The 14,174-nt window shown below is 41.0% G+C and overlaps 1 protein-coding gene across 1 annotated transcript in view; it reads right to left on the bottom strand.

The window, feature by feature from the left end:
- ABCA13 (ATP binding cassette subfamily A member 13) overlaps positions 1–14,174 on the bottom strand; it is a 2,435,905-nt gene that overhangs the window by 868,191 nt on the left and 1,553,540 nt on the right. The window contains exon 37 of the mRNA XM_069216941.1: positions 6,675–6,793. Coding sequence (XP_069073042.1) covers positions 6,675–6,793 — 119 coding nt within the window. The remainder of the gene's footprint in view (positions 1–6,674; positions 6,794–14,174) is intronic.

The following is a 14,174-nucleotide window of genomic DNA, read 5'->3' on the forward strand; positions in this document are numbered from 1 at the left end:
TGAACACTGTATCCATGAAAATGCCAAAGGCTGCTTAATTCATTTGTTTATGGAAGGTCACAGGCCTCTCACCAAATGAATACAATTAATGCATAAAAACGTGTAAATTATATGCAGCAAATGTGCCTTATCTTTGTGTACTCTTATGTAAAAATACTACTTGTAACTTACCTTTGTGAATACTGAATAGTAGTAAAGTTAGACCTTTGGTCTAACTTTACTTTTGTGAATCAGGATCTTTGCTTTTACTGTTTTTATAGTAACCACAACACCCATTAATCTGATTATTTAGGGCAATGTGTAGGTTTCTGTATAAAACAATGTTTTGTGATGTCCGTAAAGTGCCATTTAGCAATATTTTTTCTATGCATTGACTTTATTTAATGATGATATTCTTCAGCACCTGTCTAAAGACCCTACTGACATTTTCCTGCACCCTTTTGCCTAGAGCTTACAGGGTACAGACTTTGGCAAAGATAAGTCAAACTGGTTTAAGGTTATGGTCTTTTGATTCAACCTGTGTTCAATTTACCCAGTGTGAAGTGGCAGCTGGTTATGGTGATCCACCCTGAAAGTGCACATGTCAGCCAATGGCCGACACACGCACACCCTCCCTGGTGCCTCCAACAGCCATTGACCAACACTGGGGAGGGCTTTCGAGAATCCTCCAGTGCAAAGCAATGGGGGATTCCTTTTTGTCCTGTCATAGGAGATACAGAATCACTTCTGCGTCACTCTCCTCCCCCTCTCCCACCCATCTGTGACATCACAAACTCCTACTAGACCAGTTACAGGGAGCAGGTAAGAGGTGCTCCAGCATCCGGGGGTGTTATTTTGTCTTTTAAATGCTCCCCTTTTTGATGGAGGCATCGTTGGAAAGGAGAGGGTCTCTCCTTTCCAACGATGTCTCTAACAAATGAATTCCTGCTTGTGGCTAGTGGCATGTGACAATCCACGAGCAGGAATCCCACTAGGCCACCAGGGATACCCCAAGGGGTAGCTGTCTCTCGTGGTATCAAGGCGAGCCATACCTCTCTGAACTCTCACTGCTGTCTAGTTTTAAGAAATGTCTGGGTTTGGTAGGTTTCCTTAGATGGACATCGAGCCCTCGACCAAAATCGCAGGTGCCTCCCTTGCAAAACCAGGTTTTTTTGTGACAGATAATTTTGATGTCTCCACAATACGTTTTGGGCCCTTCCCTGTCATGGGCACTTGGCCCATCCACACAAGTGAGGCACTGTTTTTCACGGGCAACTTGGGCGAACACTGGGTGGTAGAAAATGTGTGGCTGCCTGCAGATTTCAGGACTTTTCCTCACAGAAATGCAAATAAATTATTTTTTTGACAAAGTTTGAGCTTGCAGGGGATTCTGTGTAGAAAAACCTGGTGAGAGCCACACAAGTCACCCCACCCTAGATTTCCCCAGGAGTCTAGTTTTCAGAAATGTGTAGGTTGGCTAGGTTTCCCTAGGTGCCAGCTGAGCTAGGGTCCAAAATCTAGAGCTACTCGCATTGGAAAAAAGGGTCAGTTTTTGGTGGAAAAATGCAATGCATCCATCTTGCATTTTAGGCCGTTTCCTGTCACGGGCACTTTGCCTACACACAAAAGTGAGGTAACATTTTATTAGGAGACTAGTGGAAGCATAGAATATAAAATAACTGTTATTACCAATTGAATTGTGTTGCATTTATGTCTTTTAAATTCAAGCCAATGAATAAGAAAGGTGACATTTTTGGAACATACCCTCCAAATTCTAGGCTAGTACAGATACTCACAAAATCAGAGATGCGGAAAACACCACTGCACCGAAATTCTATATCTTGTTGCCATTGTAGATATACATATGTTTCCTTCATTCCCATTTTTCACCCTGCCTATTGCACTATAGCAATTGGTCTATACTTGGTACTCAATGAAAAACCATTGTACACTACAGCTCAGTTGTTGACTCTAGATACCTTGGTTTCTTTAAGAACCTACAAACCCAATATTTTCCTGCAATCAGTGGGGTCTAGCAGATGTAATGGTATATTGCTTTTGTAAATTGCCCATCATGACAAAAAGTTATAGATGAAAATGTTGTCACAAATGCAAGTGTTTTCCTAATATATTTTCAGTATTTCTTTATTTCAACAGTTATTTTCTTTGGAAAACCCTTGAGACATCTACACACATGATCCGTTATTGAAATCAGAATTTCGTCTATTTTGCCGAAATCTATAACTTTTTTGATCACCGATAGCTTTCACACTTATTTCCACCACAAACTGAAAGTAGGTTGAGAGCTCAAAAAATAGGAAAAAGAGGCTACCTCTTAGAAAAATGGCAAAACTGTGGTACAAAATTAGGACCAGATTTAAAGGAAAATGGCAGAGCGCGTCAGTGCACCAAATATGGCAGCATCGTGCACCATCATTTTCACAACGCAGGGGTGCGCCGTAGAATACGGCGCACCCTTCTGTTTCGCCCTGCACCGATGGTGAATCTGCTGTTGTGCACCAACGCAGCAACCCTTGCGCAATTGTGCAAGAATGGCTGCGTTGAGGGGGAGATTGTTTTTGTGCAGGAAGAAACACCTTCCTGCACAAAAACAGTCTTAAGTGGTGATTTCCTATTTCTATATCTGCTGCAGAATGCAGCAAACATAGAATCAGCAACAAATGAGGAGAGATGAAAGCATTTCTACTTGCTGTGCCCTGCTAACGTTACCCCTGGGGTGGCCTTAGATTTTGCCACTGCCTCAGGTTTACGAAAACTCGTAAATCTTTGGGGCAGTGTCAAAATGCAATGGGTGTTGCTGTGGCAAGCCCACAGCAAGACCCATTGCTTGCCCCTTCCACGCAAAGTGCTGCATGTGAAGAGGCCGTATTTACAAGGTGGCATTAAGCCACAAAAAGTGGCTTAATGCCACTTTGTAAATACGGTGCAGTGCATAGTGTCACCGGAGCATCAATAAAAGTGACACTCGGTGGTGCTAGGGGCGCTTAAATATGCCCCTTCGTTTTTTTGATTCAGCTCTGCATGCACCTGAAACCAGGGAACATGGTGACTTTAGTATAGCAAATTGTTCACGGATGCCATTTTTAGGGGAAAAACAGACACTTTTATCTGGAGCACTTTTTTCCTAGTGTCTTAAAAACCTCCAAATGTTGCTGTATTTTGCCTATTTTCTCGCTCCCCTCCAGAGGAATCCACAAACCCTTGGTACCTTTAGAATCCCCAGGATGTTGGAAATAAAGACACAAAATTGGTGTGGATACCTTATGTGGAAAAAAGGTATGGACCCCTCAGCAAGAAGTACCCCAAACAGCCAAAAAGGGCTCATCTGGGGGGGAGGGGCATCAGCTAATGGCTTAACCATAGCCAGAATGCTCTGGGCACATGATATGGATGTATCCCTTTAAAAAAACAGTAAGCCTTCCTTCAGAACTGTATGCTATCACAAAAGGTCACAGAGTTTATGCTCCAGCTCCCCATGCACTCAGAATTTCAAAACTCTAACCAGCAGATTATAGGGCACGACCCTTGGCTATGACCATCCACTTGGTGTAGCAGTGGCCTTTGTATAAGTTTAAGCGGTTGATCAATACCAACTGCCAGTCAATTTCAGTGTTCCTTCTACAATCAATGACTATAGTCAATCAGGCGGAAGCATTGCTTTGCTCCACTGAGAGGTGTCTGAGAAGGTTATATCTCCAGAATGAAATATAGTGCTGCCTATGTGCAAATAAAAAGATATACCTTCAAGTGGGCTGTTTTGACAGAAAGCATTGTGTATTTCCATTCAGCCCTGGATGCAAACAACAGAAGAGCAGGAAAAAGTAGAGATAGTGTTATCTTCTGTGAGTAGCATTTCTACTCCATCTTGCCAATGTTTGTAGATAGGTGCAGGTAACATGAATGACAGGTGCACTAGTAGCATTCATAAAGGGTTGACTCCTTGATTCCAGATGGTGGTGAGAACAAAGAGGCAGAGGAGCCTCTCCAGTCAGGGGAGACTAGCACGGTGTTTCCTGTAGGGCACTCATTGGTCATTTGGGAACCATTGCTAAAAAGCAAAAACACAGGGTAATTTTCTGGAATAATGTACAAATTATTTGGACGGAGCAACTGCACAGACTGTCAGGAACTTTAGCCCTCAATCATGTGAACAGATTATAGTCGGAAACTCTGTAGACAATCACATTTGTTGACATTTTGATGACTACTCATTAACAGCAGATGTCCAGGAATGAAAGATCCAATATATATAACTGTAAGAAATTGGGTTATTAGTTGATTGGGGTATGAGTCCTGGTCAAGCAGTAATCACAAACCTTGTCAGAGTGAGGTACAAGCTAACCCTAAATTATCTTGTGCTCAACCCTGCAGTAGCTTGGAACAGAACCATCAGGCTTAATTTAGAAGCAATGTGTAAAGTAGTTGTGCAATACTTCAAACAGTAATACAATGAAAACACAACACAAAAAAGGATCCCATACCAAGTTAGTAAAAGAGAACTTTCTTAAATATATAAAACAAGACCAAAATGACCATAATCCAGTCAGTAAAACTGGAGAGATTCAATGTTATTGATTTTAGTAAAAAATCAAGCCAAAAGGCGTAAAGTGCGAACTGTGGACAAAGTCACAAGTTCAAGCCGACTGAGATGGAGCGTAGGCTGGCTAAAGGGACTTAATTAGGCCCACTGAATAAAGTACCCCAAATCCTAGCTTATGAAGCGTTGTGTTGGTTCTGAGATACAGCATGGCTACGAAATGAGAGCCTAAATCGTTTTCGAGGACCCCATCATCAGGGCTTGCGATTCGAAGTCCAGCATTGAAGATTGAGCACACATAGGGCAGTAGTTCCTTCAGAGCAGTAGTCCAGCAGAGTGGCAATCCTTTCAGCAGCACAGACGTCCTTCTTCCTTCGAAGAATATCTGTAGATCCAGAATTGTACTGAAGTGGTTGTGTCTGAGGTGCAGGATTTATATGCAGTTGTGCTTTTGAAGTGGGTGAGAAACTGCTAGAGGTTTCCTTTAGAGGTCTCCAGGCATCCTGCCTTCCCTGTCTGGGCTCCAGGCTAATCACAGGTGGTATTCAGCCATTTGTGTGGGAGGTAAGACACAGCCTATTCAGGTGTAAGTGAAGCTGTACCCAGCTCCTCCTTTCTATCCGCCAGTGATGGCACACATAAGCTCCACATTGTGTGTAGCTGTCTAGGACTACACAAAGCCTGTCAGCTACTTCCAGTCATATTACCAGTGACCTACTACAGGCACTAAATGGCTAAGGCAAGAGAACGCCAACTTTGGAATTTTCAGAATTGTAATTTAAAATCGGATGTCACCATAAATTAGGATTTTAATTTATAATCCCAGAGGCACCAAACATGAACTGGACTTCTCTTCCCATTTCGAAATTACACTTATAAAATGTAATATGCCAACTCCATTGTCAACCTATGGGAGAGATAGGCCTTGCAGTAGTGAAAAAAGAATGCAAAACTTAGTGCGCTTGTCCTATGTTTTAAATACATTGCACTCTGCCCTCTGGGCTGTCCTTGACCTTCCCTAGGGGTGACTTATATGTATTAAAAAAGGAAGGTTTTGGCCTGGCAAAAGTTTATTTTGCCAAGTCAAAATGGTTTAAAAACTGCACACACGGGCTCTGCAATGGTAGGTCATGTTACATGTTTAAAGTGCTACTTAAGTGGGTGGCACAGTCAGTACTACAGGCCCACTCTGAGCATTTAATTTACAGGCCCTGGACACAGGTACTGCCACTTTACTAGGGTCTTACAGGTAAATTAAATACGCAAATTGGGGATCAGCCAATGTTACCATGTTTGAAAGAGTGAGCACATGCAATTTATCAATGGTTAGCAGTGGTAAAGTATGCAGTGTCTCAAGGCTAGCAAAAACAAGATCGGAAAAATGGAGAAGGACAGTAAAATGTTGGGGGGAAGACCATCCTAAGGCCGACAGGTCTAACAATAGTGAGATAGTAGTATAACACAAAATTTTGGGGCTCCTCTTCAGAATGTATAACTTACTAGATATTCATAGATATTGAGCTGAATGGGGGGCTCCGTGAAGAGTGAGTACCCCCGCTCCACAGGATGCAGGGGCCTGTTTTACATGACATCTCTTTAATGTGAGATGAAAATCCTAGCCTGCTGAACATTCAAGGAAATTTAGGAGACATTTCGAGATTGTGCACATCGAAAACGCAGGAGCACCAGGAGGGATATATATGTTTTTTGATCTTCCTCCTAATAGACGAAGGGAACTGGGATGCCCCTGTTTTGAAGACTGGGAAGGTGCTCATCAAAGAGGTGTGATTTGCTCTATGCAGTATAGCAAGAGTGAGAGCTGAAACAATGTGTAAACAAACACATTTTGTCAGGGTAATGGAAAGGAAAGTAATAATCCCCTGAATAAAATATGTTTTTCTTTTCAAGCTATGCGTCCACACTCCAAACCCAAACGACTTTTCCAAACACATTTCAAATGCAATTACACAATGCATCAGATCCAAAAGGTTTAAGCTGGATCGGAAAATGCAACACCTCTGTTCTGATAAAGTCTTATTCTTCTGCAAAGAGGGAAACAGCTTGGCAGATTATAAATTTAAGGAAACAAGTTAGTTTCTGGAAACAAGTCATCGGTATTGACAGCTTTATGGATTACCTTTCTCTCTTTAAGGGTGTGATTAAATATTCCTCTAAGTCAAGCCCTGACAGGTTGTACAGCACTTGGCCGCGGCTGTTCTTCAAGTAAGGAGCAGAGATATTACAGGCTGGGCATTTCTGTAATGTAAAATACAGAAAAATCGAAAAATTATTCATCTCAGCACACATAACAATGTTGAGAAAGCAAATTTGTCAAGCTATGTCCCAGGTGGATTGTTTATTCTTGTGTGTTTTTATTAGTTTCAGTTGGCTGCCATACATTAGCCTCAGAAATGCTTACAATACATTACCACAAAAGTACATTTAAACTCAAAAGCACTATTACTGTTGGAAAGGTACATTCGTTATATGAAATAATCTTAATTAAATTCAACTGGGAAAGAAGTGGAAAAGGAAGGGAAGGGAAGGGAAGGAAAAGAGAAGATAAGAGTGAAGAGGACAGATGAAAGGGAAGAAAGGGAATGAGGTCTGAAGGAAGGAAATCATGGTGTGAAGAAAGGAACGAGGGAGGGAAAAAGAAATAAGCAATGAAGACGACATGAAGCAGAAGAGAAAAGAAAGAAAAATGGAAAACACAAAGCAGGATGAAAGATAGGTCAGGAAAGAGGCTGGGGCCGGCACAAAAGTAGAGAAGGAGAAATGGACAAAAGCAAGAAAAGAAAAAGATGGTGAAAAGAAGATGAGTAGGGAAGGATTAATAAAGGAATACAAGTGACAGAGAGATGAAGGATAATGATCAGAAAGGAAAGAAAATAGGAGGGAAGATAAAGGGAAGGAAAGTTGAAGTGGTGAAGTGGCATAGAAAATAAAACAAGAGAAGAGAGGGTGAAAAGGAAAGGTGACAGGACGCAACGAAAGAATTACCTAAGGAAAGGAGGAATGGTACATGAACGTCAGTGGGGCAAAAAACAAGGACAAAAAAGTAGGAGAGGGTCAGTCAGTCAAACATTCTTTATTTGGTTAAAAAACACCATAAAAGACAAAACCGCAATGTAAAATATTAAAATATAAAAAAAAGTAAAAAGACCGCTAATAGATTTCAAATGTAGCCAAGCAATCATACAGCTATCACTTCCCCACCAAGCCTCTAAATTCCACAGCGGCAGAAATAAACGTGTAAATACTCCAACATATATATTCAAATTGCGAAAGCTGGAGGTAAAACAAGGCAGGCCTGCACCTCCTAATATTCAAATTTTTAAACAGCGGTATTAAAAACCTTTTATTGGTTACAGAGTACAAAGTAAAAAAAAAGTAAAGTGTGACAAGGACTGGATAGATTCACAAGGATCAAGGGCAGAGTCAGAATACACATTACTCGGATAGGCTACTGGAATATGTGCAATGTCAAACCAGAATATAACACGATAACACCTTTGATGGACTTCCAAAGGATATAACAGGTAGAACGCAAAAGCGTCCTTAGTATCCGATGGGAGATACTCCTCCACTCTCCTCTTACCCCTTGTAATGGACACTCTGGGCCATATTTATACTTTTTGACGCAAAACTGCGCTATCGCAGTTTTGCGCCAAAAAGATTAGCGCCGGCTAACACCATTCTGAAGCGCCATGCGGGCGCCGTATTTATTGAATGGCGTTAGCCGGCGCTAGCAGACCGGCGCTGCCTGGTGTGCGTGGAAAAAACCACGTACACCAGGCAGCGCCGGCGTTGGGGAAAATGGCGTTAGGGCGTCTTAAAATGGGGCAAGTCAGGTAGAGGCAAAAAAATCACCTCCACCCGATTTGCGCCATTTTTAACGACGCCCAGACGCCATTTACATGACTCCTGTCTTAGTAAAGACAGGAGTCATGCCCCCTTGCCCAATGGCCATGCCCAGGGGACTTATGTCCCCTGGGCATGGTCATTGGGCATTGTGGCATGTAGGGGGGCACAAATCAGGCCCCTATGCCAAAAAAAGAATATAAAAAAAAAAAAATTATACTTACCTGAACTTACCTGAATGTCCCTGGGATGGGTCCCTCCATCCTTGGGTGTCCTCCTGGGGTGGGCAAGGGTGGCAGGGGGGGTCCCTGGGGGCATGGGAGGGCAGCTGTGGGCTCATTTTGAGCCCACAGGTCCCATAACGCCTGCCCTGACCCAGGCATTAAAAAGAGGCGCAAATGCGGGGTTTTTTGCCCCGCCCACTCCCGGGCGTGATTTTTGCCCGGGAGTATAAATACGACGCATTTGCGTCGCAGTCATTTTTTTAGACGGGAACGCCTACCTTGCATCTCATTAACGCAAGGAAGGCGTTCACGCAAAAAAATGACGCTCATTCCTCATACTTTGGCGCTAGACGCGTCTAACGCCAAAGTATAAATATGGCGTTAGTTTTGCGCCGAATTTGCATAAAAAAAAGACGCAAATTCGACGCAAACTGAGTATAAATATGCCCCTCTATGTGCTGCAAATAAATTCAATAGGTTCAGAGGTTAGCACACCTAGGGACCAGTGCCAAATTTGCTGGTAAATCAAAGCAATTGACTCTGTCCAGGATTGCCAAAAGTTCCTTCACATATCTAAACCATGGGATCCTTTGGGGATGCTCGAAAAGTAAACAATCTTGCACTGTCTCCCGTTTAAGAGAAGTCTCATTTTTGGTGCCACAACATAATGGGGGCCAGCCCAGTACGATCCTCCAGGGGACAGATGGACACAAAAACCCTGGCAAACTACTAGAGACTGACAGGAGCCTTCTCAAAAAGACATTCTCTTTTGCTTGTCACCTTGAGACATCCCTGTAGCCTCACAATCCAGCCCCATAAGTGACTGTCGAGCTGCACCGAGCCTCATAAATGGCAAGCAAAGTATCCAGAGGCCTGGATCCTAACTTCTTAGAGAACTTAAAAAGGGCCTCCATGGTTTGTACAAATTGCAGGCACCTAACATTAATAAGATGGGGCCAATTACTTTCGCTATCGAAGACAGAGACCTAAGTAAGTAAATGTACGGACCTCTGTTAATTTTTCACTCTGGGGGAGATATAATTTCAGGCCCATACTCTTGTCGCCCTTAACCATCACATGGGACTTGGTCGAGTTAATCTTCAATCCAAGATCACCCATAAAAGTAGCTGAGGGCATAAGGCTGGGAGAATGAAGTGACAGAAAAAAAGTCAGCAGGAAAGGGTAGAAAGGGAAAGGAATACGGAAGCAGAAGGGGCAAAATTGAAAATTGAAGGGAAGGAACGGAAGGAAGTGTTATAGAGGGAGTTTTGATGTTTAACAGAGAGAGGATTGATTTTTGAATCTCGATTTTCAAGCAGGTCCACAGATATTATGGTTTAAAAGACGATACAACTGTGTTAAACTCGTTTCCAAAATGGCACTCAGGATAACATTGAGAGCAACAGGATAGTAATATGACCAAGGAGGGTGTGTGAAAACAAATGATGGCCAACTAACGTATAGTGGGCAGTTGTTTACTTTGTAGGGAATTGTCCAGTTGAAGGCGGTCAGCCGAAAAGCGTTGACATTTTGTTTGGGGAAGCACTGTTTTCTAGATAAACAAATAAACAAAATGGATTGAGTGTGTGCTGAGTTACTACATGCTTTACAAATTTTATTTCGTGGTAAATGGATGCTATGGTGAGGCTGTTGGGGGTGTAAGGAAGCTCACCGGAATCACGCTATGTATGTATGTATATATATATATATATATATATATATATACATATATATATATATATATATATATATGTATATATGTATATATATATATACTAGAAGATGAAGGATCACAAGAAAACAACAGCCAGCCAGGGCAAAAATCTGGATCCCAAAGGATGCAATGAGTCACAAGAAAATGTAATATCCAAGAAAGAAGTTACTCAAACAGATGATCTCATCAAAGAACAAAAATATATTTCTACTACAACGTTTCAGCTTCTGCCTTCCTCAGGTAGTATAAGATGGTTTGCTCAGTGGCTGCACAGCTGACACTGCTGGATTTTCAAAACGCATGACGCTCCCCCCTGAACCGCCCCTTTCGCCCAAAGAATTAGCGCAAGGCACAGCAAGTTCATCTCTTCGCACAGCACACATCCTTGCTTGTGACCACAAGCTCAAGTCTGCCCATACACGATGCTCAGCTGACTCCTCGCACCCAGCAGACCATGATACTGACAGTGATTCAGATGATAATCTACTTCAGGCCATAGCACAAGCCAATGATAAGATTCTGAGTGATTTGCATGTGGCTGGCCAAGAATGAACCTTTTTGCTAAACAATATTATTCTCTCATTACCAAAGTGATCAATTGAGACACTTCAAATGCCTGACAATGATGAAAAGAGAGATGCCATAGACTTAAATCCCTGACAAGATTTGCCTTTGTTGCTGGGTCTCATTGTTTAGGCAGTACCAGATACATTTTCAGGGGATTCTCAAACATTTTCTTGTCTAATACAAACTAAATTTTTTAGAACCAACCCTATATGCTTCATGGGTAAAGCAAAGTTCTGACAATCTTTTCCCGCTTGCCTCAGGGTACATCAGACTGTATGAAACCCATAAATAATGGAGATAGTCCATTACAATACTGCAGTTGTTTCATGTCAATGTGGTAACGTTGACCCAGAGAACCTGAGATATAATTTCACATGTGAGCATGTTTTATCAATTAAAGGCAGAGAGGGTTGACTCACACAGACACGACAGCTGTATTCTACAATGTATTTCGGAAAAAATTTAAAGATGCTTTGTCAAGTGTGGTAAACTGATCTACCACAACTGAAATATTGATCATACAGGTGTTTAAGATTGACACCAAGCACCTACATTATAAGAATGAAAGACACCTCTCAATTACAAAAAAGTTACCCCACTATAGGAGAGCACTGTAGAAAAAAATATGCAGGTTGGGAATTTGAAAATATGTTTACCTAAAGAAAGTGAAAGGCTTTGCCTGCACTGTGGTAATAAGGTGCATTTGCCAACTACAGGAAAATCACCAGGACTGTTCTTGATTCACCAACCCTGGACATGGCTCTCTGTTCAAAGAGCTTGCACCATCAAGAGCAAAATATTATCTACCAGTCAAAGTTACAACACCTAATAAGACGTACATCATTTTGGCTCTTATGTACTGTGAAACATCTGCTTTTGAAAAGATGGCTGAAATGCTTGCAAGTAAGTGCTGGTCAGAACTCATTGAAGGGATAAATGGCAAACCATTAATTTCCAGAGACATTTCACAAGCTGCTTCGCCTTTTTTAATAGTCAATGTTTAAAGGGTGCTGCGAACATCATGGCTTTGACTAATAATCTCTTTACTGCTTGAAATTCACGTTATTAAATTTTTTTCCAAACACTTCAGTGAAGAGTGTATAAACAACAGTCTTTTCCCCCAGTACTGGGAACATCATGGCTGTGACTTCATACTCTCAATAATGATTGGAAGACCAATGTGACTGAATTTTCTTCCAAACACTGCCATGAAGTGTGCTTTCCCAGAGAAGGCTTTTAGAAACAGGAGCCTACCACATGATCGATATTTATAAGAATTATCAGTCATTGTCTGCCATCCCTGAAGTGTATCAAGAATTTTCTGACATCTTTAATAAAGCTCAAGCTGACTTCATGCTGCCTCACAAGAAATACGATGGCCCCAATGATCTTGTTCTTGGTGTCACATCATAGAAGGGTTTATCCTTTGACTATCTGGGAACATCACAGATTAATGGAATATCTTAATGAAAACCTAATAAAAGGGTTCATCAAGTGTTCAGCCTCACCTGCTGGGACCCCCATCTTATTCCTGAATCAGATGAGACTTACTTGTCTTATACTGACCACTGTGGACCCAAAAATATCACTGTTTCCAACCGATATTCTTTGCCTTTGATTTCCGTGTTAATTGACTAAGATCTTCCAACATCTTCACTAAATTGGAATTGTGTCTGGAACATAATCTGGTTTGGAAAAGAGAAGACGATGAATTGAAGACCTCTTTTATCACCAGAAATAGCCATTCAGAGACCATGGTCATGCCTTTCGGTCTGTGTAACATCCCATCCACGTGGTAAATGACATTCTCAATATGTGAGGATTACCTGGATGACATCTTTGTTTTCTCTAAGTCTATGAAAGAATGCCAATTGACTTGCCTCACAAGCCATTCACTATACGGGAAATTAGAGAAATGTGAATTTAGGTAATTTCAAGCCAGTTGTCTAGGTTTTGGTATATCAGAACAAGGCATTCAAATATATTCCTGTAAGGGCACCGCAGTTTTGGACTGGGCTGCACCCAAAAGTGTGAAAAAGACTCAGAAATTATTGGGCTTTGAAATAGTATATAGACAATTAATTCCTAATTTTTAAAAGATTGCTTACCCATTACTCACTTCACAAAAGAAGAGGTGAACTTCAAATGGGGATCTGAACACAAAGAGATGTTTCAATACTTTTAAAAAACTGTTGACAGCAGCATCCATATTACGGTACCCAGATAGTGAACTACCATTCATATTACAGACTGATGTTTCAGCTTATTCCACTGGAGCCATCCTGTCACAGAGGCATCCGGTTACAGAAGAGTTATCCTATTGCTTTCTTATCAAATTTGTTCTGCCACTAAGCAAAACTACACAATCTATCATACAGAGTTACTGACAATCAAGTATGCATTCAGTCAATGTCACCCCTATCATAAAGGGAGGTAGGCATAAAGTAACAGTCTAGACAGGCCTTAAGACCCTGGAGAATGACAGACCTTAAGAACCTGGGGATTGTAAAATCTATGATGTGCAGTAATGCTAGGATTTGCTAGCATGTGCTTTTCTCTCCAGTGCTAACTAAAGGATCCGCTATTGTTCATGGAAAAGCCTTATCCAATCCGGCAACGATAGAAGAGCTTGTTGAAGGTTTACAATCTCATCAGTACAGACTTTTGGTATTAGTGAGGAAGGGTTTCTTCAGCAGATTAAGGAAGCACAAACCAAACTAAATGTAAAGGAATGGTTACACTAAGCACCTGGACAGAGGCTGATAGGGCATAGTAGAAACACATTGTCTTGTGGACTCATTATTCCACAGCAGCAGGGCATTTGAGTATCATCAAGACTTTGAAATTAGTATGACATAACTTTTGATGGCCTTTGATATGAAAGGATGTCATTTTTGTCATTTTTCCATATACTTTACCATGTGGATATCTCTGCCCCAACTGCAGAGTCTCCCCCATGGTAGAATTTGGGAAAATAAACAATTATTTAACTCAAAAATGAACAATAAAAGTATGTTAATTTTAGGAATGTTTTTAAATATAGAAACAAATCTTTAATTAAAATATAATAAGTTGAATTACAATTTTATTACTAAAGTTCAAATTGCAAAACAAAATGTCCACCGAATAAGAAAAACAATATTGTAATATGTATTAATAATTATTCAAATTGATATATAAAATGAATTCAAATTATTTAGTTATACTTTAGTAAGAAGTATTGATGCATTAATATTTAAATTCAAAATAGAGTATTACAATAAGTTAT

Source organism: Pleurodeles waltl, chromosome 2_1, assembly GCF_031143425.1.
Source record: "Pleurodeles waltl isolate 20211129_DDA chromosome 2_1, aPleWal1.hap1.20221129, whole genome shotgun sequence".
NCBI lineage: Eukaryota > Metazoa > Chordata > Amphibia > Caudata > Salamandridae > Pleurodeles > Pleurodeles waltl.